The following is a 26,386-nucleotide window of genomic DNA, read 5'->3' as shown; positions in this document are numbered from 1 at the left end:
TTGCAGTAATACAAAAATCCCACATAGGTAATAAAAAGTCAAACTTATGATAATATTTTAGCCTTACAGAAGCGAAGGATTGCAAAATCTGAAGATTGTGGGTCTCGCATCAAAAGAGTCACCTGAAAACAAAACCCGTCAAAGTGTTGGTTTCTATTTTGTTTGACCATTTCAGCAACTGTTTCCGAAGAAATGCGATGAACAGCAAATTGATCAAAGTCATTGAGTTATTGTTAAGCAACGATTTGTAATAACATATTGTCAAGTAAGGTGGATTGAATATTACTACGAAATAAAAATCTAAAACAGTGTAACATCCTGCATGAAGAATAATTTTGGGTTGGTTGAGCATTTTTGAATGTTTCTGTTATGTCCCTTCCAATCGCCAAAGGTTCAACGGTAGCAAACTTCCAATTCAGTTTTTTTAATTATCCTACTCGTATGTTTACAATTTGCCCTTTTGTTTAACAAAATTTTTATTGTACATCAACAATTTTACTTACACAACATCGGCAAATCCTGACTAGCTCGTTTACTAACTCGTTTACTATTTTAATTTACTAGAGTCCGTTGAACATCTGCAAACAGCAAGCGTCGAATGACGAACCGGCTGACAGCTTTTGAACAAGGAATGAACCTTTGTTGCGAAATGAATCACGTTCATTCGCGTAGGGATTGGTAATGATTTTAAATGATTTCGAGGATCGATGATTATAATAGAAGATTATTTACTAAAAACACAAAAAAAGTTGAATTTAATCAAAACACATGCAAATAAAACAAAAACGTTGAAAAAAGTCCATAGGTTCTTCCTAAAAACAAATATGTCCGCCTGTGCCATACAAATTCCCCATAGTGCCTTGTGTGCACCCTAAGCAAGTGACGAAGCAATAGGCAGTCGCCTTTTTGTTGCCTTTCTTATCCACACAGCGGCTCTATTGTTTCAGCGGCATCGTGTAAAGTGACGTATCCGCACACCACCTCGGTCTGCTTTGCATCGAGCTTTATTGCGTCGCGTTAGTGATTACGAACTTATCTGCGTTGAACGGTGCACGATTCGGTATCTTTACAAGAAGGTGAACTGAGCCTCAGGGCATTTATCAACCATTATCATCACACATTGTTACATTCCAGCGCGTGCTACATGCCGCGCTCACAACTTGCTCCAAAGTTAGTGTTATTGGCAAAGAAAGTTTTCAGTGATAAAGACGGACGAAGTGCGAAAAATAGAAATACACGAGGATCTCATTGAAACTCCCTTCAGATACGTATTCCATGGCCCACGGCTCATTGCGGTGTGTACCTGACATTAAAGATTGACGCGTTGAGACATGTTTTGATTGCAAAAGGAGGAGCGATCAAAGAAGCCATCGGGAACAAAGTTAACACTGGTGGTTGTGTAGAAACATTTTCCGTGGGAACACGCACTGGCGAGCGAAACAAATCGGCTAATCGGTAACTATCAAACGGCTGGGACGCGTCTTTCTCTGCTTCGGCCAACCTAGCTTGCTTCAATAACATCGTGCAGCGAAGGCGTATTCTCAAGCACAAGGGAAGTAAGGTAAAGGATTTTTACGAAAGAGAAAAACAGCAAAAGAGCCTAGCGCTTTTGCTTCACACAACATTATATGGGCAATATCGGCCTACGAAACCGTTTTCTGGAGAGCATGAGTGATGAATTGGAAAACAGTGACGTCGACATCGACGTTGACGATGCGATGGCACTTCTGGACGTTCCGGAGGAGGAGGATGAAATGATGAACGAGAGTGAGTTCGCATCAATACTGCGCCAGCTGATTCGCAGGTGTGTTGCAGGAACGGGGCAACGGTGCACGGTGACCGGCCAGTGAGCCAGTGGCCGGTAATCGTGTTCCCGTGCGCCGACCATATACCCTTCCTTCGGCCCTTTACCACCTGCACGCAATAGTTATGAGAGTTTGAACCGTTTCAGTGGCGACATCATGGTGCTGAACTACGAAAACTTCCTCCAGAATCCGCTCCCGGTGATAAAGAGAAAACCGAACCTGGACAGACTGAAGGTGGGTGTTTTGATGCAAAATAATGGACCCAACATAATAAGACCCCCGTGTTTGCTATATTTTTTAAGAAAAATGCCATTTACCATGCTACGAAAAGTGCCTCAGAAGCTGGTGCCGCTGGGAGTTCCGATGCGCCGGATTCGATCGTCCGCATGCTCAACAACCGACAGTTTGGTCTCGGCGAGCGACATGGACCGTTCATGCGGAGCACCGTTTGCCGTATCAACAACCACTTTCGCCCGAACGCGTTCGTCGATACCGTGCAGAAGTGCGACATGAAGGTATTCTGCGGGAAGTTCACGGGCGACGGGAATCAGTTCATCACCGCCAGCCAGGACACCATGATACGGGTGTACGACTCATCCCAGTGCCAGTATCGGCTGCAGCGCACGATGGAAGCGAAGCACGTGTCGTGGTCCATACTCGACGTTGATTTCAGCCCCGACGGCCAATCCTTCGTTTACAGTACCTGGGCCGATGCAGGTAGAGATTCTAGTACATTGATCGCTTTCCTACGGCGTCCGCTTACGTGTGCGTCTTTCATCCTCACCCTCCCTAGTGTTCGTCGCAAGCCTGGACAATTTATCATCGGATGGCATACAGTGTTTGTACCTAAACTCGGAGAGTCAGAAGCTGGGCGTGTTTAGTGTGTGCTACTCGAGCTGCGGCAAACATATTCTATGCGGCGCCAACTATGGTTACATGTTTGCATACGACCTTAACACCGCCTCCTGCACGTTGAAGGCACCGATCTCGACGGAGCGGCCAGACGTGAATGCGGTCGGCTTTGTTGATGAGTCGTCGAACATATTTTTCAGCGGCAGTGATCATGGCATCATCAAGGTGAGATACACGGAAGAAAGTAGAACATTGCAAACCAATGACGTATGTTGATTGGTTGTACCATAGCTTTGGGACCGGCGATGCATGAACGAGTCCAATCCGGAGGCGGTCGGCAAATTGGTTGGCCACAGTGATGGTATTACCTTCATCGATTCGCGCAACGATGGGCGCTATATCATCTCGAACTCAAAAGACCAGAGCATCAAACTGTGGGATCTGCGTCATATGTCGCCGGCTACCACCCGCCGGAACATACACTATCGCAACTGGGACTACAGATGGGACGACGTACCGAAGCGATGTGAGTTGTCCTGCTGATAGCGTGACCTTTATTTCAGCTCTGAGTTGATGTTTATCTCTTGAATTAGTCTTTAACGCCCCAAGAACTCTATCCGGCGACACCAGCATTGTGACGTTCCGAGGTCATAAGGTCCAAAAGAGCTTGATTCGTGCAAAGTTTTCACCTGCATTAACCACCGGTCAACGATACATCTACACCGGTTGTGGCACTGGTCGGCTGATTCGTGAGTATAAGTCCATAATTGCTTTTGCTAAACCGAATGTTGTTAATTCTTTATTCATACTCACGTCTCTAGTGTACGACGTTCTGACGGGTGCGATTGTGGAAGCGATAGAAGGACACCACGATATCGTGCGCGATGTCGCTTGGCATCCGCACCGCGCAGAGATCCTAACATGCTCGGTAAGTGCGTCATTAACGCGGCCAATAATGTTTACTAAGATCACACTTCTTACCTGCCCTCTACCCAGTGGGATACCACAGTTCATCGGCACACGTACCGGGGCCCCGAGGAAAAGGACGAGGATCTGGGAAACAAAGCCCGAGGGAGCGATGACAGAAGAATGTCCCACAATTCGGACGATGATTCGGACGACGATAAGAAGGTACAACGGCCTACGCGACGCTCGCTACGCATTGCCGAGCGCAACAATGGAAGACACTATCTCCGCAGTTCTGCATCGAACAAAACGACAAGACGCTCGACTCGGAATTAGTTTCAAATGTGACTAAATTACAACGAGCAGGGAAGGCGATGGCGGCGCATGTTAAGGACAACCGAAGAACTGCATTCCACCTCCTGTGCCGAACTCCGCGAGGGTGAGGCCCGAAGATGATCGAACTAATGTATTTAGCAAACGATGAAATCTTTGTCCCGTGCTTAGAGAGACGGCAAAGCAGCGTCACAGTGTCTTCAATGCAGACAATGGGAAGAATAAATAATTTATTACTGCTGTATGCAACAAGTTGTAGCGTATAGTTATCGGGAGGATAAACAACTACGTGGCAGATTTAACACAGATTGGCCAACAATCAAAGGAACAGACTCTAAGTGATAAACGATTATAAACGCGTTAAAGCTACTGAACGCTAGCTATTGGTGGACGTCGACTTGGAAATAGGCGACAGGATTTTTTTTACAAAACATCCAAAAGGGGAATTTGTGTATTGCACAGGAAAAATAGCAAAAGTAAGAAGTCAATGCAGCAGCTATTTTTTTTAATTTAGAGCAAAGGTGGTTGACATTTTCTATGCAAAATTCGGTAACTTTAAACCATACAAATGCTGAAACTGTAGCCGAGGCCCGCAGATTGACTAACTGCCTTGGTATTTTTTTCAAACCATGCCGAATATTGCCACTATAAGCAGTTCGCAAACGGCCGGCGAAGGAATTATCATTTTTTTTCTGAATAGAAAATACTAACCAAATGCATGAACGAGCAAATTGTACGATTAATGTGTTTATTATTTGAAAATAAAACAAGAACCAACAGCAGCGTTCCAGGAACACACATTTGCTTGCGGCTAGTTCTTTGAAGGTGGCGGTCCCGGTCTACAGTGCGATGTTTCCACATTCTCTGAAATATGAAGTTTTGGCGAGCATACGAAGCAGAATAGTACCATGATCTCCCCATGGCAGTGGGGCGCCATGCAACAATGACTGGACACCTCTGCAGATATGAACCCATCGAAATGTTTTGCAAAACCACTACGGGGGCTTTATTGTAGTCTTTACTTCACCATTAGGAGCCGCAATTGATACGGAGCTGTGCAATAGTCCAAGTGTAAGTGAAAATCTTAGAATCGCCATCGTCCCGATAAACCAGCATGCGTCTTAATGTTCAGTCAACGTCAAAGAATGGCGCCTATTATTTCTCGGGGTTCCCCATTAGAGTTAGAATCGCTGTTAGCCTTTCGGCCGTAAGATTTGTCTCACGTCTTACCAGCTACTATTACAGTTGCAGGCTCGGTCGTTCGCAAGGACAGTACCATTGTTCGCATAAATACAAAACAACTGCTTGTGCCACACGCTTTCTCATTTGATACTAGTTTGCTGAATCTCGTATTTCTTACTGTGGCAAAACTGTTTGCTACTGCTATACGATTTTTGCCTTTTAGTTAATTGTATTGTAATTTCTCCACGTGTTCACTCTCTTTATTACCATGCCTTTAATTCGTTCACCTATCCGACAGTCAAACCAATTCTCTTTCGTCCAGTATATTGCTTCACATGCACGCACATACACTCACACGTTCACGGTATGGTCACATCACATTCAAACATCTAAGGACAGTACTACAGTCCAACTGATTAACCCATTGCGCGGGTAGCTACCGTGTGTCAGAATTGTATGCGTCGCCAACATTAATTAAAAGCTGCAGCGCAAGAAATGCCCATCACGGCGCTCTCAATGACGCAAAAAGAGATCGTGACGAAGGCTCATTGCCCACCCTTGATCCTTACTGACTGATCCATCGTGCTGCAGATCAAAAGACCGACGTGCACAGCTGGTGCTGGTGCAACTCGACATTTAATCTCACCTTCTGTTCTGTACCCTAAACCAACTGGTTAATCCTGATTTTTCTATGGTTGCTTATGGCCCAGCATACTTTCTTTATAAGAAACAAGCTACGGCAGGTATCGCAAATCAATGGCATTCTATCATCGTTGTGCCGGGAACTGATTGTTTAATCCGTTTTTTTTTAGTTCATGTCTATTGTTTTTGCATGCTTTCCGTTTTTTTGATTTGATATCCTTTTTGCTGGCCGGCGTATTAGTAACACATAATTAACATTGCTATGTTAACTTAAAATCGGACCATTGCCTCCAATTACACGCCTTTCCATGTGACAAGCGTAGCGATGCACACAACGATGCTGCAGTATAATGTTTTTTTTCCACAAAATTGTGTATCCTTTGTTCGGCGCGTGCTGAACGCAAAAACGAAGCCTATGAAAAACAAAATAAATTGCGACTCTCTTGCATCAAACAATATTATGTTGTATGTTGTTGTTGTATGTTCGCTTCCGATAGCATGATTTACGGTGCCGCGATAGAGTTCAAACTTATTGTTTTTCCATTCTTCTCTCTTCTATGCTCAGTTTTAGCTCCTAATGCTGAATGCAGAGAGGGTGGTAGTGTGCTGATTTACCTCGTTTTGTTTATTTTATTCGTTTGCTTTCGCTAATTGAACACATGTGTTTTTGTAGGATTAGTTTTCGCCTTGCCACTTTTCTGTTCTCGCGGAAAGTATGTTTATTGGTACCAATACAGAGCGGCGTGTCGTGTGACCATCAGTTTATTTGGTTGGTTCTCCTGTTTTTTGTTAACATTTGCTTGGGGAACTTTGGAAATGGTATTCTGTAACCGTAGCGGTTCATCATCGGGGGGCCTCATCCTCTCCCAGCGAGGTGCGCCATCCGTCTGGCTAGCGATCACAAAAATCTCATCAAATGGACAGTATTAAAATTATCAGATAGCATGCATGTTAGAATGATTACGATAACGTTGATGTGTACCTAGGATCTATGCTGTTTGCTTTCTTCATGCAACCGCAACCGACACGGGGTCGCCTTTCTCGCCAAAAGCCAAATTGTTGTTATAGATAGACAAAAATCAGTTTTCGCACCGGGCCAGATGTGGTGTACGATACGTAAGTAGTAGTAGTAACATCCAACGTAAGTAGTTGTCAACTACTCGCCAAACATGCCGCATGTCTCTGAATATGCCGAAATCCACAAACCGTGCCACGCTGTACCGCCCTTCAATATCCGTTACCCTGCGTCGATGTGTGGTTGTTTTTTGTTCGTTAGTTTCCATCCCACTCGTAGTCGGAGTTATAGTCAGTCACACAACAACTGCACCGGCATTTTACACATCCGATCCCTATACCTCATTATGCTGCGCCGTGGCAGTCCAGTCCTACGGGCGCGCGGAGCCCCGACGTGCTCTAAGCTATGGTTACAGGTATAAATATCAGTCATCCCTGCTGCGGCAAAGCACTTTGCGCGCTAAGCCAATCGCCTGATCTCAGAGAATTTCGCAACACCGGCAGTACCTGGGTCGCGGTCCGTTCGCAGTCGGTGGCGGTGTGACGGGGGCGAAGTAAGCGTGAACCTTAATGTTTGGAAGGTGGTTCTGTGGCAGAAAATTGGAGAATGGAGGTCAATGCGGTGATGGTTTATGGTCGAGGTTGCACGTCCGTTACTTACCCGTAAACGGCGGATAGCGTTCCGGGAAATGAGTTGGCAGTCGTACAGCTCTATCCGCTGCAGATTGTGACAGGTTATCAGATGCTCTAGCGTGGCGTCGGTGATCAGTGGACAGTTGTCCAGCTCGAGGACGGATAAGCTTTCGGCGGCACAACCCCCACCAGCCAGCTGTCGGATCCCTTCGTCTGTTATCAGTTCACAATGTGATAGTGTCTGTAGCGGAAGCGAAAACGGCCCGATCAAAATGTGCACCGAATCGAGGGAGATGATTTGATTAGACTTCTTTGTTTGAGAATTTACCAGTTTCTCCAGACTGGGACATCCTAATGCTAAGTTCAACAGCGTGGCATCCGTTATCAAACTGCACTCTTCCAGATCCATGCGCTCGAGATATTTGCAGTTCTTGAATGTGAAACAATTGAGAAATGATTCATCACTTCAGAAAATCACAACATCTTTTAATCGAAAACATCCATCGCGTGGCTGTGCATCCTTGGTACGCGTACCTTTGCCAGGGCAATAAAACCCGTGTCGGTGAAGTGTGCGCAACCGGCCACCTCGAGCGTGTTGAGATAGTGATTACTTGTTGACAGTGCTATCAGGGATTGGTCAGTAAGCTCAGTACACTTCGACACACACAGCTGCTTCAAGTTGATGCACTTTTCAGCAATCTTCGATATCGATGCGTCCGTTATGCTCTAAATACGGATAGAAAAACAGAGCTTAATACTTCACCGATGTGAGACAGCGAAACGTCACGCGACTTACATCACAACTATGTAGATTTAAAACCTCGATGCCGGGACAGTATAGTGCCAACGAGATAACTGCCCTATCACTCACTTGTTTACATCCTACAGAAAGGAGAATTAAGCGTGCAAGAAAAAAAGGAATAAATACATCACTTGTCAACACTATGTTGAATTACGTTATTTTCTAAGAAACAGTATAAAAATCAAAACGGTATAGAAATTTTAAAAAATGGCTAAATGCAGATAACCGTAAGTGATCGTAAATTCATGCGTGACGAAGATTTTTTCATTACCATACCTTTACTGCTAAACTTTTTGATCTTATTGCATCCCCTAGCTAGGGCCTCGACGCCATTTTCTGTGATAAGGTTGCACCAGGACACGTTGATTTCCGCCAGGTTCTGCAAACACAGTCAAAAGCAGGCAAATGTGACATTGGAAACGTGGATGGGATGGTACTGCTAAACCGTAACACATACCGGACATCCGTCCGAAAGTGCTTTAAGGCTGCTGTCGGAGATCTGCGAGCACGACTCCAGATTGATGGCGATCAGCTTGGTGCAGTGCTTGCTGAGCGGTTGTATGGCGACATCGCTGATCTTCTTGCACTCGGACAGATCGAGATGCTCGATGTTATGGCAGTGTTGTGCTAGGGTACGAATGGACTGGCTGCCGACCGATTGGCAGCCGCGCAGACGCAAATACTTGAGGAAACCACCACACCGGAGCGATATATTCTCAATCACCGGTCCCTGTGGGCCGTCGCGTGTGTGGATGTGTGGAATGGTAGAAAGGTTTTTAGTTAACAAAAAAAGAACCAAAATGCATATCGTTTTGGGATCGTGAATGGAAAATTTACCTACCTCAATGTCTCGTTGGAAATCGAAAAGATCAATCTTCTGCCAGTTGGAACCATCCAGGGCCAGCATGTTCCAGTAGCGAGACACCTGCGTAAGTGCGGTTGGGGCCATTATTAATTGTTTGCAAAAGCAAACAGTACAACTTTCAATTAGTTATTACTTACTTGACCACAGCGACACAGTGAGGTTACGTCGAGGTATGATAAAATGCGCAACAGTATTTCCTTCGGTAGCTTGCGAGAGATTTCGTCGTCTGGTATCATACATGATTTCTGGAAATAAAGTAATGCACATAATAATACTGTGAAAATAAAATATTTGAGGAAAGGGCCATTTGTAGGTCGCTTTTCTGCACATTAAAAAACACTCAAGAATGTTGTTGGCATGTGAAAACTCAATTAACACGCGAAATGGCAATTCGACGTAAGTAGCCTACTGACATTCCCAACTGAAAACCAAGCACATTTTCAGAGCTGCATTTCAATTCACACCGCTTCTTCGTTGACACGGATCCGCTCAAGCCACGCTACATGGCGAAGTAAGACGCCACCACTTGGAACGTTACCGGAGGTCAAGGTTTTTGGACAGCCAAGGAACAAAGTGGCGCACGGCAACAAAGGAGTATGGAAGAAGAAACACTTCGCCTCTGGGTTGGTCGGTTTGTCGAACACGGTTTGGTGTAGGTCGGTTCTTAGTTACCACACTTTGGCCGTTGAAGAGCAGGACTTTTTCGACGGAATGGAAAACGAAAAAGACAGCCAGCCAAATAAAAGCACATCCGTTTACTGCGAATGAAATTAGGATTCGCGTCAGGAATGGTAAATGGTAAAACGGATAATCCATAAAATTGTAATGTTTTGAAGGGCTCTTTGTTAAAAAGTATATAATGATCACAGCAACCACAGTCCGAAGATGGTCCTCCGCTGGTATTCTGGTATAAGAAGTGTGATATTGTTCCTTTTGTTAAGAGCGAAACCAGCTTAGATAGAGCAAACCTGCTGCTGCATTGGTCGACTATAGACATCAAAGGATCGTCGACTCTGATACTGTTCCTGATACGGGAACTCCCCGTATTGGAGCGGTTGCTTCGGTGGTTGCTGATAGCACTGGAACGGCTGCTGTTGCTGCCAGACGTCGTTGCTACTGCGCTGATGATCATGGCTATGGCGATGATAGTGATGATGGTGGTGATGGCTGTGTAGATTGGGATGATGACGGTTCATAGTGATGTCGCACTAAAGCTTCAACTACGCTACGCGAAACTAGTTTTGTCGCACGCACTCAGGCTCGTCACTTGTGGCTGCGTTCACTCTCTGTCTACGACTATCGCCAAGAAAAGAACCCTGTTTCTCGAAATTCAGAACAATGATGCTGAATGTTCTCTTAGTATTGAAATTCTCGGTCTGCCAGTTTTTTGACTTTTTATAAAATTTGGCAAAACAAAACTACTACACAATGTCTAGCCAACGCACACGAGACACTCGAAACGTCAAGACGGTGGGTAATTCAGGTTGGAGGATCTTCTTTGTCTGCGCTGCAGTTTTAAAGCTTCTGCATTGCACAGTGATGACCAGCACAAGGACGACGATGTCTTGTTTGCTTGCGCTCTTCGCGTAGTCTGCCCGTATCTCGGAGCAAACCTAGCCTGTAATGTTGGCGGTAGGAGGATTTCGAAGTAAAAGACGACCGACAGACCGAGGCAGGCGAAACCGATATGGCAAGAAAAAACGAATACCCCCAAGAATGCTTCCAGCTTCGCCGCGCGAAAACGGAGCTAAGGAAGCTAAGGTCGCTTGGCGAGGGGCGCTGGTACAAGGTAAGGCGGTCATGCCGAGTCCTTTTTGTCGTTTCTGAATTAGATTCCCTGGGGCAGCAGCATCAGTAGTAGTGCAACAGCATCGGCCAAAGGAGCGGGACCACACGCAGGGCACGATAGGATCGGTTGCACAAATGAGACGCCACCGACGAAGATGCGAAAACGAAGGCACCGCACGGACGAGTGCACACGTTGTACAACAAAGAGCCGAACGCAGGACCCGAAGCCAGACCAAAACCAACGTCGCCGCGGCGGTGGCCACGTCAGCGCCGTTGCTAACCAAAATCCGATCCTTGCAGACTGTAAGACAGCTCTCAGGACATCCGCCGCCGGGTGGGGTGGAGCGGGTGATAGGTAAAACGGTGACCAACGCCACGAATAGCATGCAGGCGTCTGCTCCAAACAACTGGCTTAGCAAACGAAAGGGGAAAAGCAGTGCGGTAGCAACCAGACGACAGACATACATTTTTTGTGTCCTCGTTATCCCACGCACGAATAGCGGGCAAGGGTGGAGAGAAAGTGGAGCGCCTGGGGTAGTTTTGTGTCTGGAAACTCAACGACTGCGCGACACGCCCGATACGGTTCCGGGTAGCGCTTTTTACCTCGTAACGGAAGAGACAGTCATTAGAAGCAAAAGTCTGCCGCAGCTAAACGAGAAGATAGCTTTAAGTTGTTTAAAACCCCGTCTACGATCGTCGAGTGTGGTTTGGCCCTTTGTCTTGTGCTTCAGACACTTCCGTTAGTACTACAAAGACAAATCCTTCAACGACTGCCTTCTTATATTCATTTATATATGTTCAAAAGGTTTCGCAAATGCTCAAAGCATCTCCGTTTCCAGACAGCTCTACATGAATTGTTCCATATTTTCAACTATGATATGAATTCATAAAAGAACGTAATTCTGATTGAAACATTTGTAATTTTTTTAAACCAAACGTGTTGATAAGAATTTGGCAAAAGTGTGCGTTGCTGTCACCAGCGTGCTGTGTATCAGTAAGAAGTCAACCACAGTGTGAGCCAGAACTGACTTGACCTAAATTGTATGTTCCCATTCCGAGCTTTCAGCCGTCCTTTGTGTACCAATGGCGGGGATAGTCGATTCGAGCACACAAATTTGCACCTTATCTCGCGGGTAGTCAGATTTTGTTTACTATCTGGAACTGCGCACTGCCACTTTATACTCTTACTACGGAAAGGATCGCCACGTGTGAGAAGGTCCGCGCCTGGGGACTTACCAATGCGGTTAGTACACGTTCTTTGATGTTTATTTTATGTCGGGAAGTCAGGTGACTCAGGTGCAATATGCAACATTTAATAAACACCAATAGAACATCACCGACCGGAAGGGTAACAATTTAGGTCATTAATCTAGAATCAGTATCGGAACGGGTTATCAAAGAGGAGCATAAGTTAAATGGCATCGATAGCGAAAAGTTGTGCACATACAAAGCCGTTGGGCTTATCTTCTCATTGTCAATTAAATGTGGACATTTTTCAAAGGGATACCTTGTGTATTACAACTCTTTGTTTCTTGCAGCTTGTTTGAAGAAAAAGCGATTTTCCTATGTCTTTCATCCTTTCATTTTTCATGTGAATGCCAGACACCAGTCACAATGGAATTAGACAGATCGAACGAATGGTGCTTTTTCTGTACATGATCATCAATCCTTCAAAATGCCACAAAGTAGTTATTCCGCAATCCTCGTGGACCGCAAACGTACCTCAAATCTATTCCGGGCTAGCTGGCTCTGGTTTAACTTTTCATTCGGGTCCTTGCCGGACCCCTTTTCCCGCTCTCCGTTGCGAGCAGTCATCACGGTTCCCACGATGATGCCCCCGGTCGGTTGCTGTTTGATGCGAAGTGTCTGGTTTCGTTGGAATGTTCAAGCTGCTGTTATCAGGTTGCTGCGTAGCAGTAGAGGCGAGCACACCCCCTGGTAACCGTGTCGAGGGTGTTTTCTGTTCAGAATAGTACACCCTAGAACTACTGTGACGTAGCACTGTGCTGGAATGACAATCTGCGACACAGGTTCATGAACTTCCGATTGCCGTATCGTAGGTTGCTTTGTTAGTTGTTTCGCTTTTCGGCACTGCGGGGTGGAACAAATGAAAGGACATTGGAAAGAGATTAAACAACAAAGCAAGGGTAATGTGATGTGCCGCCACTCGCATAGTGCACATCGAAACTAAAGATGAATGAAATCATATGGTGGCGCAACGCGATGTTATGAGTTCCGAATTTATCGTGTAAAAACGGAACATTTCGAACACGATCTTTAATGACAACAAATCGATTGGCATTGATCTTGACTACAGACTGGAGAACAAGCTAAAAGAACCGCACCGAACAAAAGCCAGTGAATAGCTTTACGGCGGCGGTGATCAAACGCGGAATGCGAAGGCTCCTCACGGCCATTCGGAGCACTTTTCTTTGTTTGTCGCCCGGTCGCTGATGATGCACGCACACGAATGCACCAACCAACCTCCGTAAACGCGGCTGGAGCTAGTCGGGTCCGAAAGTTTTTTTTCTTCACTGTTTGAGGGAATTCAACTCGTGGGGGGTTACTGTGATGCTTCAAGGATTAAACTCGCAAGGTTAAGCACAATTGTTGACGGCGAATGGAAGAAAGGACACTGTTTTCCAACAATCCCACATCGAACGACACAAAGTTCCAGTACACAGCACCGTAGCGGGATTATTTAGCATCGGCGAGGGATCTTCTAGCACCTTAGCCACAGATACTCGCTTAAGGATCGTGGAAATGTTGGCGATACAACTCCATCACCCCATGCCGAAAGGCAATACGAACGATTCCTTTGAGATTCTCACTTCCGCCTTTCGCGCGCTGGCTGGAAGAATGTCATAGGAAATCCCAACCAGCAGCAAGCAGCACAGAGAAATTAAGCACCTTCTCGGCGGTTTCCATGCAACCAGCGGCAACCACTTCCAAACGAACAAAAAGTTGCAGCAATTTTCACTACGGCTGGTTCCGTGCACGGTGGAAGCTCTCTCTCACCCTCGGTCCGGGTAGGCACTGAAATTAAAGCACGCACACGAGAAAAACCGTACCGAATGCACAACAAACACTGTGGAGTAAATCGACACTAACGCGTTCCACAACAACACGACCCGCCGACCATAATGTTTGATTCAATATGGCGACGTTTTATTTTGTTGTTGTTGCCGAGCCTGTTGTTTTTGTTTCTGTTTTGAGTGCCCTCTTTCCTGTCGTTTTCCCATTTCACGCTCGCTCTTATCAATTCTCTGCAGCACGATGCACGATCGGAAGTTTGTTCCGGTTGCACCCTTCTTCTTGTCCTCCGGGGGTAATGAATTGAACGGAATAAAAATTATCTAGAAAATTGAATACTACTTTACACGCAACAAACTGCTACTACGAAAGGCACTCGAGCAGGGAGCACTCCATCGACGGTCGGGTCTGAACAAGTTCGCGAACTCGAAAGCCACTTCCCACTGCGTAATCATCGACGAATTGAATGATTTGACTAATAACGCGAGGCGGCTGCATACGGTTCCTTGCGGCACACACTCCTGCGATCGGATGTGAGGTAAACCGCGTCACTCGCACCCACACGCACTGCTCAAGCACAAAGTTGATTGTTTTATTTTAAGCACAAGCCTTCGCACCACTAGAAACGCAGGAACGGGCGGACGATCCACAGTTCAAGCAAGCCATGGACGCACGCCGATGCTTCTGCCGAAAAGTCGCTTTTAGCTTCAAATACTCGTTGACGCACCGTTTTCCCAGCCAGACAAAATCACTTACCCACTAGAACATACTGCCAGTAACTAACCGGTTGTCGTCGCACTTTCGCATACGGCAACTATCGTTGCTCCGTTGCTTACTGTTCCCAGCTGAGACCAGTACGAGTCGACTTAATTTTCCTGCGATAAGGTTTGCTTTGTAAGCGACTGCACCTTGGAGGAGTAAAAACCCCTGACTTATTTGGTATCGCAAAACAGTCGGTCGGATGTTGTTGATAATGAGTGCGTGAGTTCCACGTGCAGCAAAGGGCGTAGCACAGCGCAGGGCCTGTGACTATGTGAGTAACCACCAATTATTATGATCAATCAGCTGTTCCACCCACTCAGCTGAGCACCGCAAAACATTGTGTTCCTTGGCAAACGCTGTTAGCTAGGAATTGGCTAATTTCGCTATTCCGTTCCTTACCAAACGCTGTTGCGACGAATGCGAACCGACCTTACTAGCCACCTAGCATGGTCTGCTAATTCGCGACTTCTGGGTTGCTTGGCCTGCTTATTATATTTTGTTCTTCTACGCTTTCAGATATTCAGCTGATGCGATACCATGATTGATGTAGGCCTACATTGAACAAAAAACGCGAACCGATTATTGATTTTCACTTCGCACCATTCAACTGCACACGCTCGAACACACGAGGGTTACTAATTGGATGTAATTCGCGTCCTGAGCACTTTGTATGTTTTCGATTTTGTTGCACTACTCCCAGCACGCAGCTGTTGAAGAAGAAAAAAACCAGTATGTTGAGGCCAAAACATACGACGCACTTTTTTGTTTGAAGTTAATGTTTCCACACATTGGTGGGAGGAAGAAAGTGAATCGTTTATGTAACGTTCTACCTAATCGGACGCAAACTGGCTCCGGTTCGAAAACTTTAATAGTTTCGCAGGGCAATGGGAACGATTAGAATTTTCGCTTCAGTACGCCATCACACGCTTCGCCACAGCCTGCGAAATTGGCTAAATTTCACAATGCATTGCAGAGGGCGACGCTCCTTGAACGGGTTTGAATTCTAATGTTGCAAATGCTTCACTTCGGTAGTAACAATTAAGCTAAGCGCACAGTAATAGCGCGATGATGTTTATTCGTTTTTACTGCTACCAGGCTAAAGGGTTCACTTGTTCCAAGATCCATAAACAACCTGGTAAGTGAGGAAAGAAAAAAACAATTGTTTTATCATTGGAAAACGAACATTGACGTACGCCAGCCGTATCCCAAGGTTCACACATATATGTGTGACACAAGTGTTATTTTCCCATTCAATAGTGTTTCTTTGGTTCCAAATTTGATGTAAAAGAAAACAATTATCCCAAGCACGTTTTACAACAGTGAAAAATTACTCTCTCAATTACACTATGTGCGGCAGCTCAAAGATCCTTCCCGTTGGGCTACAATTTGCTAGACCATCATTTTACGCTGTTCACCTTGGTCATACTTTGACATCCCAACGTCAAAGGTAATATTAATCATCAAATTGTCAAACGAAGTGTTCGCGTTTAATTTTTATTTCGCGAGTGCTGCGTTGGAATTTAGCTGTATTTTGCCGATCTTTGCGTTAATTGTGTGTCGATTTTTCGTTCAAACGCTCCCCAAACACTAAATCTACGCAATGGTAAGTGCGCTTTGATTAAGAGATTTTACACTGCTAACGAGAAAACGCTTACAACATTCGATGTTTTGTTTTCCTTCTTTGTCAACGTTCGCTACACAGACTAATCTGACCGAAGATCAACTATCAGGTACGTTCATAAATCTGTTTATACAATTTTTACCATGCCGGCTCACGCCTCGGTTCTATGCCCAAAGACCGAAGGTTGCCGGACGCATTGGGTATTTGAAAAACTCCCCATCACCGCACGGAACCGTGTTCAGCTGCTCCTGTTTGCCACTTCCTGTTGAACACGGTAGCATTCCACTGCAGTGACGTCATGCTTCGAGAAAGCTTTGTTGCGTGTGGGCTTCGCGGATGGTTGATGGTTCGCGGCCATCGCGTGGACAACAAGGATTAAGAAAGGGAACGATGGCATCTCACGCATTATGGGTCCGGTGTGTTCAGTGCTGGCACAGTGGGAGCAGATGGTTATCTCATGGTTATTTCTCGCTGAATTCGCTGAATTGAACTCGCTGATACCGAGAGAGGTCTACGATGGTCTTGTAAGTTCACACCCACGATGTGAACTGACGAATTACTGTTCTATTGGAGAGCGTGACGAATGAGCTGTTGTGCAAAGAAGAATGTAGATAAATATTTGAATTTGATTATTATTGTCGTATTTCTGAGATAAACAATTTTACTAAGATAACCATTTTACCAACAGTTCACAGCTAAGATAACAATTAAAAGGGATGAAGTCCAATTTTACCAGAATTGGCACATGTAAATAAGCATGCTGAATGATGCTTTAAAGACATAGCAAATTTATTTTAAATGGCATATTTACTACATTTGTAATTCTTCAGCGTACTCGTACGTGAGACTGCTGTGATAATGAAGGATTGATAAGAAACAGCTAAGGTGAGCTGTCCCGGAGTGACTCACCCAATGTTGGAACTACCTTTAAATGTAGTTGTTGGGAGCAAACTTTGTGCAGAATGACCAATATACACATTTGCAACTTCATTGACATCGCATTGGGTTTGCATTCTTAAGTTATACGCCCCATACGAGGCATATCACACTCACGACAAAGCTACACCCTTTTTGTTGATGCATTTAGAGGTGATGCTTGCTTATGTTGGTGCTGCACTACGCGTTAATGGGTGGAACGAGGTCGCGTCATTCACCAGCCTTTTTTCCATAAAAGGAAAACAAAACGAAACGAGCCCGGTGCTGACCTCCGCCGATTCAAGCTGTACTGTGAGCGAGGCATCAAAGAAGTGCCTTGTGGAAGTGGTAGAGTTTGTGCGTCTCGAGAAGTCGTGTTTCTGTCCACTGCCTTTCTTGCCCCTATGCTGCCCAGCCGCAGCACAAGTTGTTCAATTCATCGCAAGTAGCACCAACACAGCAGCGCCCAAAGGTCGATTATCGTTTGAATAATGATCAATCGTCAAATTTGGAGCTATTATGCATAGCAGATGGTTACTGTCTTGCACGCTACCATCGTACCGGGTCATAAAAGTGGCATATATCATTATGGCTTGTGATGAAGTCGCGAAAGGTCACTACGTACGCATGATTGATCCATGCAATAGTATGTTTAATGATTCCCGTAGGGGTCGTGGGTTAAAAAATTGTATTCGAAGAACTCTTTCAGCGAACGATTGCACTTCTAAGATAGGATATTTAATTAACATTCCAATTCATCTTACAGTGTTGTAATTAGTAGAGGGGATGATTAATGTAAACTAGCTCATTTGGCATCACGATTGGCTAGGTTTATCGTAATTTATAAACAAGCGGCAGATTCTAAAACGGCAACTTCTTTAATGACATCTGCATCAACAGCTGGTGGACTTTATTCTGCTCGCAAAAGCAGGTCACATATCGTAAAGTGCCAATGAAGCACCACTCTCTGGCGATCGTCCCAACCGATCGTACGCATTCGCAGTTGCCAACATAGCGCGCGCGCGTGACTGTGTAGGTGCCATGGAGGCCGTGCGAGGGACCCAAGACCAGACTGGCTCTGGTCGCGGTTGCTGCTGAACATAAAAGATTATTCAATTTTCTTCCATAAATGGTTTCGCTCTCGCCTTTTGCGTTCGCGGTCTGAGCAGCGGCGCTACCACTGCCTTCCAGTTTTTAGCGACTTCAGCAAAGCCAGCCCGCCTGAGGCCATGCCAAAAGACTGATTCCCAGACCTCTCTCCGTTGTCGCATCTCTCCGTGGATTCGTACGAAGGGGTTTGTGTTGGCGCCCTGCTGCCGAAAGGGCGCACGATTGTGTTGTCCTGGTTGAGAAGTGAAAAATTTAGTTTCTACTGTTAATGGTTTTTTTGCACTGTTGTTGCATTGTGTACTTTGTTTGCACGTGTCACCGACTGGCCTTCAGTGAATCCCTTTTTTATGACAGAAAGCCGAGTTTGAATGTTTTTCCCATTAGTTTGTTTAACGTCGATACACGTCGAAAACACATGATATGGATTCATTTAACAAATATCACAATACATAAACGAAAAAATTATGTTTATTGATCCTACAGGTTGATTGATTAATGAACGTTGTGGCTTGCCTCCACGCCGTCGCCATCGGCCTTCTAACGAACATTTGTAACTACTTTTCAATTTTTAAAAGACTGCTATCTGCTTCCAGTTTCTGGTTTCCAGTTACAGTTTGAACGTCCAACATTTACATGCAACATGCAGGACATTTATCCCTTTAAAAATGTGTTATTCTAGGAAATGCTCGTTACGTTTCTGTTTTTCGGTTACGATACTTTTGTTTAGTTCGCAAACCACACGCTGTAACGCTCCGTTCGCAAATAACGCACGGCTTCACAGCCAAACGTATTCGGTCAGAGGTCAGCGCAGGCAGAGATAATGACGCATTCTGGCAGCCGGAACGCATAAGGCAGTCGGTTGCAAATAGGCGCCCGCTTTCTCCAGCGGCCCGGATAGCTCAGTCGGTAGAGCGTTGGACTTTTAATCCAACGGTCTAGGGTTCAAGTAACACAAACATTGGTTCCTGCGTATGCAAATTTTCCATGCATTTCTTATAAAATACCAAAAACGGCGAAGATATTTTGGAGCTAGTAAACTGAAGGATGATTCAGTAAACAAAGTGGGCTCCCGGCGATAGAGCAGTCGGTAACCCTCGTCAATCTCACGCAGGTGAGCTGGGTTCGAATCCCGGGACCGGTTATCACTCAACCGGCCGCCATGGTTTTTGGATTCCCGATACCGGCGTGGGGCTAACAACCCCGCTGCGCCGCCCGTAAAAACAAACCGTTGATAGAAAAGCATCAGCGAATTGTCAAATTGTCTCTGGTGCAAGGATGATAAAGACCGCTCAGCGGTTGTTGGTTTCCCGTAGAAGAAGAAGAAGAATTTCACCAATGTAAGTGGTCTTCTTCCTAACAATCAAGCTATCGATAGAAGCTGAAACGCGGGCAATAATGGAGTTTATGCAGAACCGAGAAAAATACATGTTGTTGAAGTGTGTGCAAGTTTACGTTTCGCCCGAATGTTTGCCAGATGAAACTGAAAGTAATCGAGAATCACTTGCTGTTGGTCGTCAACATCTGGTTTTTACCACCGACAGAAAGCGTGAGATTTTAGGTTTAGTGACGGTTGTTGATGAAGCTGTTCCAACTTTTCCTCATTCAATTGTCCATAAATCTTTCACTTTCCGTGTGAACCCTGTGTGGAACTTATTTTGTATGCCGTGGAAAGTACTTTACCCGAGTAGTCCCCGCCTTGATAAACATTTTCGATAAAAAATAAGGTACATTGGAATAATTATGATTATTACCATCTTGCGAAGCGGTCAAAAAAGATACGTTGAAGTCGTCTTGTGCTTGTGTCGTCTACTAGAAAGTGTCCGTTTTATTTTGGCGCCCCGAAGAAACTGGGCCTGTGTTATTGCTGAGCCCCATTTCGAGGCATTACCTTTTAAGTCGCTACTTTTCTCGATTCACGTTTCGCCTCCGAACCGAGACTAGCGAGAAATCCCTGCCAAACCGCTCCGGTGCGTCGCGGCGGCGGTTCGGTTGTCCTTCGGGTCCGCATACCGTGTTTGGCTTTTTGGCCAGTTTGCTTGTTGCCCTTATTTTGCGTTGACCGTTTTCAGGTTGCGATGCCGCACTGTTGTGGGGTTCACCCGGTGTCCCCCTTTGGTTCACAGATTCACAGTCACACAAACGTGCTCCTTTCGTTCATTTTTTTTGGTTTACCTTCTCAGCGCCTATTTGATAGTGACGCGAAAATGTGGCACGGCAGGCCCTTTCGATCGCGTAAGAGGGAAGAGATGAGCGAAGTAGCGATGCAGTATTGCCTCTCAAGCAGTACAACCTCCGCGGTGTGAGCTCCATGAGATGAAACCCGATCAAGCGTGTGGGGTCGCGAGCACCGCGGGTTCGTGATGATGACGTCCAGCGAGCCGGGCCTAGCCATAAAACGATGTGACAGTGACCAATAAGGCAGAGAGGAGTGCTTGATAATGGAAGGACAGAAAGAATCAGCGAACGCACCAACTGTCTGCATTATCAACAATTATAATCACGGCTGGCTTGGCTTTACAGTTTACAGATCATCCATCCGATCACCTTCTGCACATTAGATTCGTGCGTAGTTTTTTCTCACGACTTAGATCGATTCTCTTGGAACCGCAATAAAAAGTGAGAGTACAGGCGAAGTTTGCCAAAAACCTCACCGATGCACCTTCCCTGGAGGGGCGGCCTCTCTCTCGTTTAGTCTCACTCTAGACCCCGTGTCTCTTTCTGCCATGTCTGTGTCTTTCGAGACCCCCCCGTGGAAGGTAAGCCTTTGACGGGAGGGGGGTCTCGGGCAGAGTCGCCCATTCACGGAGACAGTGGTCTACACCACCCGTGGCACCACAGCCGTCGGTTCGGATCGGGTGGATTCCAGTCAGTTGTAATCGCACCATCCAATCGTCGACACGTGATCGTCCCGATCGTTTGCTGTTTCGTGTGTTGAAATATCGCGCCCTACGTATCCAGTGCTTCACCGGCCACCAGCCGCCTGATCGCAGCTGATCTGTTCTCTTCCTTGAGCCGTATGCATTTGATCGGCACTGGCTTTGTTTGGTGATTTTCGCAATTCCGCTTAGATTGTCTCCATTTTCATCACCTTAGTAGATCGCAGTTTATTGGACACTTTGAGTGCTACTAGCTGATTGATGCAATGTGCAAGTGTTACTGAAAGCCCCGTGACGAATTGTTGTTGTGTTGTTGGAGCCTTAGAGTGGCTGTGATTTAAAAAAAGCATCTAACTTTGTTAGTCAGAAGCCATTATTTTTTACTGATAAATTAATAAATTGATCGGCGGTTTTCCATGGAAAATTGTATTTTTCACGGAACTCTTCTACACCGTGCGTCAAAAACATTCACCATCGAGACGGTATCTGAGTAACGAGTAACGATATACGTTCAGAGGAGTTAGTTAGAAAACCAATTCGTAAAATTCTGTATTCAAAACTGTATCCTCTTGTTGTTACGTGAATATTATGAGAGTTGACACTGTCCTCAAATATGAAAATGTGGTGGAAAATAAGCGTGTGTAAACATTAGCGAATACCGAGCTCGAGGACTGTGAAAAGTGTGTTGAACTAGGAGCTGGAAACTTCTTGTGTATTGAAATGGGAACATGAAATTGCCACAAAGTTACTTCGTTTGTGTGCTTCAATCTGGTACCTTGTTTGCCGCACTGTCCACATGGCGCACAGCGTGTACAATAGAAGACTGATACTAGTTTGCGTCGTGTGACACGCGGTTTACTTAAGTGCAGTTTATAGCGCTTGTGGACAAACAACATGCCCTCGTCATAGTCAGCGAGCCTAAAATGTATCCACATCACCAGTATTGCACTGTCAATTCCGCCGTTTTTCTGTGCACACGAGAACGCCAAAGTGCTTTGAGCGCGGTTTGCAGTATCCACCTCACATCCTTTCTTTTGAAGGTGATGCGGTGACCTGCAAAACGAACATGTCTGAAATTTATGGTTTTGTACTTTTTATCTAGTGTTTGTGAATAGTTCCATCTGTAGCAAGTGCAGGTGACTGTAAAGAAACCCATTCTGGGCCCCCTTAGGTAGTAAGTGTGGGCAACAAGTCGAGCCGCCAATTGCCACCAGCATGCATATGTACGATCCGCCGACAAAAAATAACTTCTCTTCCGTAGAAGGTAAGCACCCGGTGAAGTATCGTGCCCAGGCTGTTGTGGGCTTGTCAATTACTTAAAACGCATCGAGTAGCAATTCCAGGCGCAATAAATGATGCTCAGAGGGTGGCAGCTCTACACAGATCGTACTTTCTTGAAAAGATCGTGAACCATGTTTTTTTACAAAAGATCCGTCGTCACCGTGCTATTCTAGTGTTGTGTGTTCTTGTCGCAATTCCTTCGCAATTCACTTTACGTTCGCGATCTTCATTGTCATTGGGCGTATAAAGATAGGTAGAGAGAGATATAGAAGAGTCCGATGGAATCGCCGGAAGGGGTTGTTGTTGCCCATCAGCACCATAACGGGCAGTTCCGTTATCATTTATGCGTTCGTTTGCTGTTTTAAGCACACCGCTCCACAGCATCTTGCGTGCTGCCATTGCAAATTGCGGGAAATACTTTGTCGGTGAACAGGCGGACCAGGTTTGCGCACGTGGCCCATGGGTGAGCGCGCGCGGGTGGACTTAATCGGTAGACGTAGAGTGTCGTTCGAACTGATTCGAGATTGTGGAGTTAGCCCTACATTACGGGTGGCTTAGCGATACATTCCCTCCCGTCTGTCTTCTAACATCTAACTATGCGTAATTTTCTTCCAGAATTCCAGGAGGCATTCAACCTGTTCGATAACCGTGGCGATGGCAAGATCCAGCAGCAGCAAATTGGCGAGTGCCTGCGGGCCCTCGGCCAAAATCCGACCGAGTCGGACGTGAAAAAGTTCACCATGCAGCTGAAACCGGACGAACGGGTCTCGTTCGAGGTGTTTCTGCCGATCTACCAGGCCATCTCGAAGCAGCGCACCGCCGAAACGGCGGACGACTTCATCGAGGGATTGCGCCACTTCGACAAGGACGCAAGCGGTTTCATTTCGTCTGCCGAGCTGCGACACTTACTCACGACGCTTGGAGAGAAGCTGGGTGACGACGAGGTACCGCTCGCCGGGGGTTACGTGAAATTGTTCCCTTAATCCTGTTCCCTTTCGTTTCTCTTGTCGTAGGTCGAACAGCTGCTCCAGAACCAGGAGGACTCGCAGGGTAACGTGAACTACGAGGAGTTCGTACGGATGGTGATGAGCGGTTAGAGGTGGCCGTTGGACAGCCGAATGCAGGAGCAAGGTTTGACGGTTTTGACACGCAAAGAAAGCGGTGTCCCACACGTTTCCATCCGCCCAGCGACCCCACTGGGCAGTGCGCCAACAAACCAATTGACTTTTAGCTATAGGGGAGAAGAATGGAGAAAGAAAGACGGAAGGTTCGAGAGACAGGGCGGGTAACATTTACTTAAACTACTTCATTCCCCGCACCTTACGAGGGCGCATTTGTTTACTAATCTGCACTTGTTCATGAATCGCTTCTTTGTGAAAATTCATGATAACGTTCAATTACTGTATTCCAACACGCAGCTGCACGGTATCTAACAATGTTCGCGAAAACAATGCCAACAGGTCCCATTTTTTCGTGGTTTCGCGAGATAAACGATTTGATTTGAGCACAAATACGATTATGTGTGTTTTGGTACGGTCCAGCGTAAAGTATTAAATTTACTGTGACAATAAGAGCCGTGATTCTTTTGTTTGCATTTTTTGTCTCCATTATTTTTGCCAATAGGTTTAACATGCTTTGCTTTGGAGATTTTGCACACCGTAACCTGTAATGCAATTTCTTTTCGTTGATTAAATGTACACCATTAAGAGAAGAGATGAAGCATCCGTTGTTGGGATATCTAAGCTTCGGATTCCGATTACTGAAGGGTACTGAATACACAATAAACACACTCCACAATACGTTTACATCGTTTTATTTATAATTGCATTTATTTCGCCACAAGAGCGTGTTTTCGGGAACTACATAACGTCTTTAGGAACAATAAACTTAATTATCGATAGAATAAACCAATAAAGGGCGGCCAGTTTGTGATTGTTGTATGTTTTTCCCATCCACTTCCCTACTATGTCCGTTTCTTTCCATCGATCAGATTGTATTTTTTTCGATATATTACAAAATATGCTGCAAGCACTTATAAATAAGAAGCCGGTCAGGTAATGGTAGTGTGGATAAAGGAAAAAGGCACGGGATACGCAATCACTCTAGGTTCTAGTGTACCCCGTATACATTCATCTCGTACTCTCGTTCCACGCTGGGAGGCTTCCTTCCTGTTACGAGTCATCAAATTCCCACTCAAATCCACCGCTCGTGTCCATGGCTAGCCTACCAAAATCGTCGCACAGGGTGATGTCGTTTTCTGTACAAACGATAAATGCCACAGTTTTAATAAACGGTTACTACTGACTGTGATGGTTTTTCAATCAACCCTACAAAAAGATTGCCCCTAAAGATTTCAAAACAATAACCAAGCAGTACATAAAACGTTTCAAATTTGAAATTTTGCGCTGTTTTCTGTAAATTGAAATTGAAATTGTACGTAGTATTAAATGCCTTCGATCGATTTGTTCAACTATTTTGAAAGTGATAGAAAACCAAGCAAATTATAGAGAATAAATATAGAAGATCAAATTAAAAAGAAAGAAACGTACCTTTGATGCTGTTGAAGTCTACCGTTTGTATGCAGTGAATGGCAAACTGTTCCTGGATGTTGGTGTGCTTCACTAATTTGAAAACTGGATGGGAGAGAAGAGCCACCGCGCTTGGTCGATCCTTAGGGTCCCTGAAACAATAAAGACAACGGATTAGAGCTCCGTAAATGTCACGATTTACGTGTGGTGCCATCTCACCACTCACCTCTCGAGACATTGTTCCGTAAACTTGTGCAGCTCTTCGGAAAAGTGCCGCGTAGCGTATATTTGCCGGGCTGAGGTTGCATCGCCCGAAGCCGCTTCCATGGCCTGTGCCAGTACGTCCTCGCTGGGGATTGTACTGGCGTCCAGCAGTTGCGGCAGATAGCCGCGCATCTTTTCCGTCAACATAAGTGTAGTTGAGAAGCTGTAGAATGGCTCCAGACCGTTGCCGAGCTCGCACACGGCAATCGCCAAGCTGTAAATGTCGGACTTTTCTGTGTATCCCTGGAGATTCTGGGCCAACACTTCGGGCGCCAGCCAGTTGAGCGACTTCGTCGAGTGCGGTGGCAGTTCGTGCAGATTTTGAACGCGCTTTCCCTCGCCCAGAAAGCTGGTGCACACGCGAAGGCCGCCGAGCACGGCACGAGACTCGTTCAGAAAGATGTGGCTAGCCCGGATCGACCGATGGATGTAACCCTTGCGGTGCAGATACTCTAGCCCCTGGACCACGTCGCGTAGGATGCACAACAGAATAGTTTCCTGGAAGCCGGTCTCGAAGTAGTTTATCATCGTGTCACGGCACGAACCGTAGCACATCAACGGCAGGACAAAGTACAGCTCGAACTGGTGCACGAACGAGATGTGAAGGCTGAGGATATTCGGATGATCAAACTCCCGCAAATGTTTCGCTTCGTCCTGGATGTGACCGTCCTCGTTCTTGAGGTCCTCAATGAGAAACTTCTTAATCGCGACATGCTGCCCGCTAGGACGGTGCTGTGCGAGGTAAACCGTTCCGAGATTGTTGAAGCACTTGGCTAGCTCTACCTTAAAATCGTAGCTCTGCACATTATTGCCAAACATTGTTCTACACTCATGGAGGCGGCAGGCACTAAGGCAACCTTTTACTTTCGTACTTGTTACACGGATTAGCAACCAAACCAAGCCCTTGTTTCTCATTGACTGTTTGGTAATGTTTGTTTACCTTTCTGCGCTTCTTCTTACGGCTGGCTTACTTTTTGAATTCATTTCTTTCACTTCTGCTAACGTCACCAAAACGTCCTGGCTGCATTCAAAATAACCGTTACATGCAAGTGATGCACGAAACTTGTTAATCGTACATTGAATGGACTTGAGTTGTTGCTTACTTTTTCATAATTGATACTTCGCAGCTCGAAACACTGATAAACACATCGAAACAAAACAGTTCTATTTCAAA

At 45.7% G+C, this 26,386-nt stretch overlaps 4 protein-coding genes across 10 annotated transcripts; 2 read left to right on the top strand and 2 right to left on the bottom strand.

Moving 5' to 3' along the window:
• The first annotated feature begins 950 nt into the window (after positions 1-950).
• Positions 951-4,598, top strand: LOC131209020 (DDB1- and CUL4-associated factor 11). 2 transcript variants are annotated; one of them, XM_058201986.1, is made up of 8 exons: positions 951-1,804; positions 1,928-2,039; positions 2,108-2,522; positions 2,599-2,882; positions 2,949-3,183; positions 3,251-3,406; positions 3,479-3,585; positions 3,654-4,598. In XM_058201986.1, exons 1-8 carry the CDS (start codon positions 1,629-1,631, stop codon positions 3,897-3,899), a joined length of 1,731 nt encoding a protein of 576 aa, XP_058057969.1. In that variant the 5' UTR covers positions 951-1,628; the 3' UTR covers positions 3,900-4,598. The 2 variants fall into 2 exon arrangements, with proteins under 2 accessions (XP_058057969.1, XP_058057970.1); XM_058201987.1 differs by having other exon boundaries at positions 1,952-2,039; positions 3,654-4,597.
• Positions 4,599-4,916: 318 nt separating this feature from the next.
• LOC131212034 (F-box/LRR-repeat protein 20-like) lies at positions 4,917-15,544 on the bottom strand. Of its 3 annotated transcripts, XM_058205754.1 has the most exons (12): positions 15,448-15,544; positions 14,612-15,324; positions 12,545-12,913; positions 9,172-9,279; positions 9,011-9,094; positions 8,627-8,899; positions 8,446-8,548; positions 8,164-8,249; positions 7,902-8,093; positions 7,696-7,797; positions 7,396-7,608; positions 4,917-7,321 (listed from the first exon to the last, which is right to left on the bottom strand). In XM_058205754.1, exons 3-12 carry the CDS (start codon positions 12,635-12,637, stop codon positions 7,214-7,216), a joined length of 1,362 nt encoding a protein of 453 aa, XP_058061737.1. In that variant the 5' UTR covers positions 12,638-12,913; positions 14,612-15,324; positions 15,448-15,544; the 3' UTR covers positions 4,917-7,213. The 3 variants fall into 3 exon arrangements, with proteins under 3 accessions (XP_058061737.1, XP_058061738.1, XP_058061736.1); XM_058205755.1 differs by lacking the exons at positions 14,612-15,324; positions 15,448-15,544 and adding an exon at positions 13,733-13,750 and having other exon boundaries at positions 12,545-12,580; XM_058205753.1 differs by lacking the exons at positions 12,545-12,913; positions 14,612-15,324; positions 15,448-15,544 and adding an exon at positions 10,003-10,230.
• Positions 15,545-16,079: 535 nt separating this feature from the next.
• On the top strand, positions 16,080-24,219 carry LOC131211840 (myosin-2 essential light chain). Of its 4 annotated transcripts, none has more exons than XM_058205480.1 (4): positions 16,080-16,220; positions 16,320-16,347; positions 23,036-23,364; positions 23,434-24,219. In XM_058205480.1, the coding sequence occupies exons 1-4, from the start codon at positions 16,218-16,220 to the stop codon at positions 23,515-23,517; spliced, it is 444 nt and encodes a 147-aa protein (XP_058061463.1). In that variant the 5' UTR covers positions 16,080-16,217; the 3' UTR covers positions 23,518-24,219. The 4 variants fall into 4 exon arrangements, with proteins under 4 accessions (XP_058061463.1, XP_058061459.1, XP_058061460.1 ...); XM_058205476.1 differs by lacking the exons at positions 16,080-16,220; positions 16,320-16,347 and adding exons at positions 21,151-21,308; positions 22,242-22,403; XM_058205479.1 differs by lacking the exons at positions 16,080-16,220; positions 16,320-16,347 and adding exons at positions 22,164-22,179; positions 22,242-22,403.
• Positions 24,220-24,233: 14 nt separating this feature from the next.
• Positions 24,234-26,120, bottom strand: LOC131211839 (STE20-related kinase adapter protein alpha). The gene is made up of 3 exons (XM_058205475.1): positions 25,175-26,120; positions 24,970-25,100; positions 24,234-24,677 (listed from the first exon to the last, which is right to left on the bottom strand). The coding sequence occupies exons 1-3, from the start codon at positions 26,029-26,031 to the stop codon at positions 24,592-24,594; spliced, it is 1,074 nt and encodes a 357-aa protein (XP_058061458.1). The 5' UTR covers positions 26,032-26,120; the 3' UTR covers positions 24,234-24,591.
• Positions 26,121-26,386: the final 266 nt, after the last annotated feature.

Source organism: Anopheles bellator, chromosome 2 (assembly GCF_943735745.2).
Source record: "Anopheles bellator chromosome 2, idAnoBellAS_SP24_06.2, whole genome shotgun sequence".
Classification (NCBI taxonomy): domain Eukaryota; kingdom Metazoa; phylum Arthropoda; class Insecta; order Diptera; family Culicidae; genus Anopheles; species Anopheles bellator.
Note: the sequence above shows the minus strand (reverse complement) of the source record. Positions and strands in the feature narration are given on the sequence as shown.

Excerpts from the sequence above, each read along its gene's own strand:
- LOC131209020 (XM_058201986.1), top strand. The coding sequence starts at position 1,629 with ATGGGCAATATCGGCCTACGAAACCGTTTTCTGGAGAGCATGAGTGAT. Across the intron at positions 3,184-3,250 it reads GGACGACGTACCGAAGCGAT|TCTTTAACGCCCCAAGAACT; the intron begins GTGAGTTGTCCT and ends CTCTTGAATTAG. Across the intron at positions 3,407-3,478 it reads TGGCACTGGTCGGCTGATTC|TGTACGACGTTCTGACGGGT; the intron begins GTGAGTATAAGT and ends TCACGTCTCTAG.
- LOC131212034 (XM_058205753.1), bottom strand. The coding sequence starts at position 10,230 with ATGAACCGTCATCATCCCAATCTACACAGCCATCACCACCATCATCAC. Across the intron at positions 8,549-8,626 it reads CACTTTCGGACGGATGTCCG|AACCTGGCGGAAATCAACGT; the intron begins GTATGTGTTACG and ends CTGTGTTTGCAG. Across the intron at positions 8,250-8,445 it reads CAAAAAGTTTAGCAGTAAAG|GATGTAAACAAGTGAGTGAT; the intron begins GTATGGTAATGA and ends TCCTTTCTGTAG.
- LOC131211840 (XM_058205476.1), top strand. The coding sequence starts at position 22,355 with ATGCATATGTACGATCCGCCGACAAAAAATAACTTCTCTTCCGTAGAA. Across the intron at positions 22,404-23,035 it reads TAACTTCTCTTCCGTAGAAG|AATTCCAGGAGGCATTCAAC; the intron begins GTAAGCACCCGG and ends ATTTTCTTCCAG. Across the intron at positions 23,365-23,433 it reads AGAAGCTGGGTGACGACGAG|GTCGAACAGCTGCTCCAGAA; the intron begins GTACCGCTCGCC and ends CTCTTGTCGTAG.
- LOC131211839 (XM_058205475.1), bottom strand. The coding sequence starts at position 26,031 with ATGTTTGGCAATAATGTGCAGAGCTACGATTTTAAGGTAGAGCTAGCC. Across the intron at positions 25,101-25,174 it reads ACGGAACAATGTCTCGAGAG|GGACCCTAAGGATCGACCAA; the intron begins GTGAGTGGTGAG and ends TTATTGTTTCAG. Across the intron at positions 24,678-24,969 it reads AGACTTCAACAGCATCAAAG|AAAACGACATCACCCTGTGC; the intron begins GTACGTTTCTTT and ends TCGTTTGTACAG.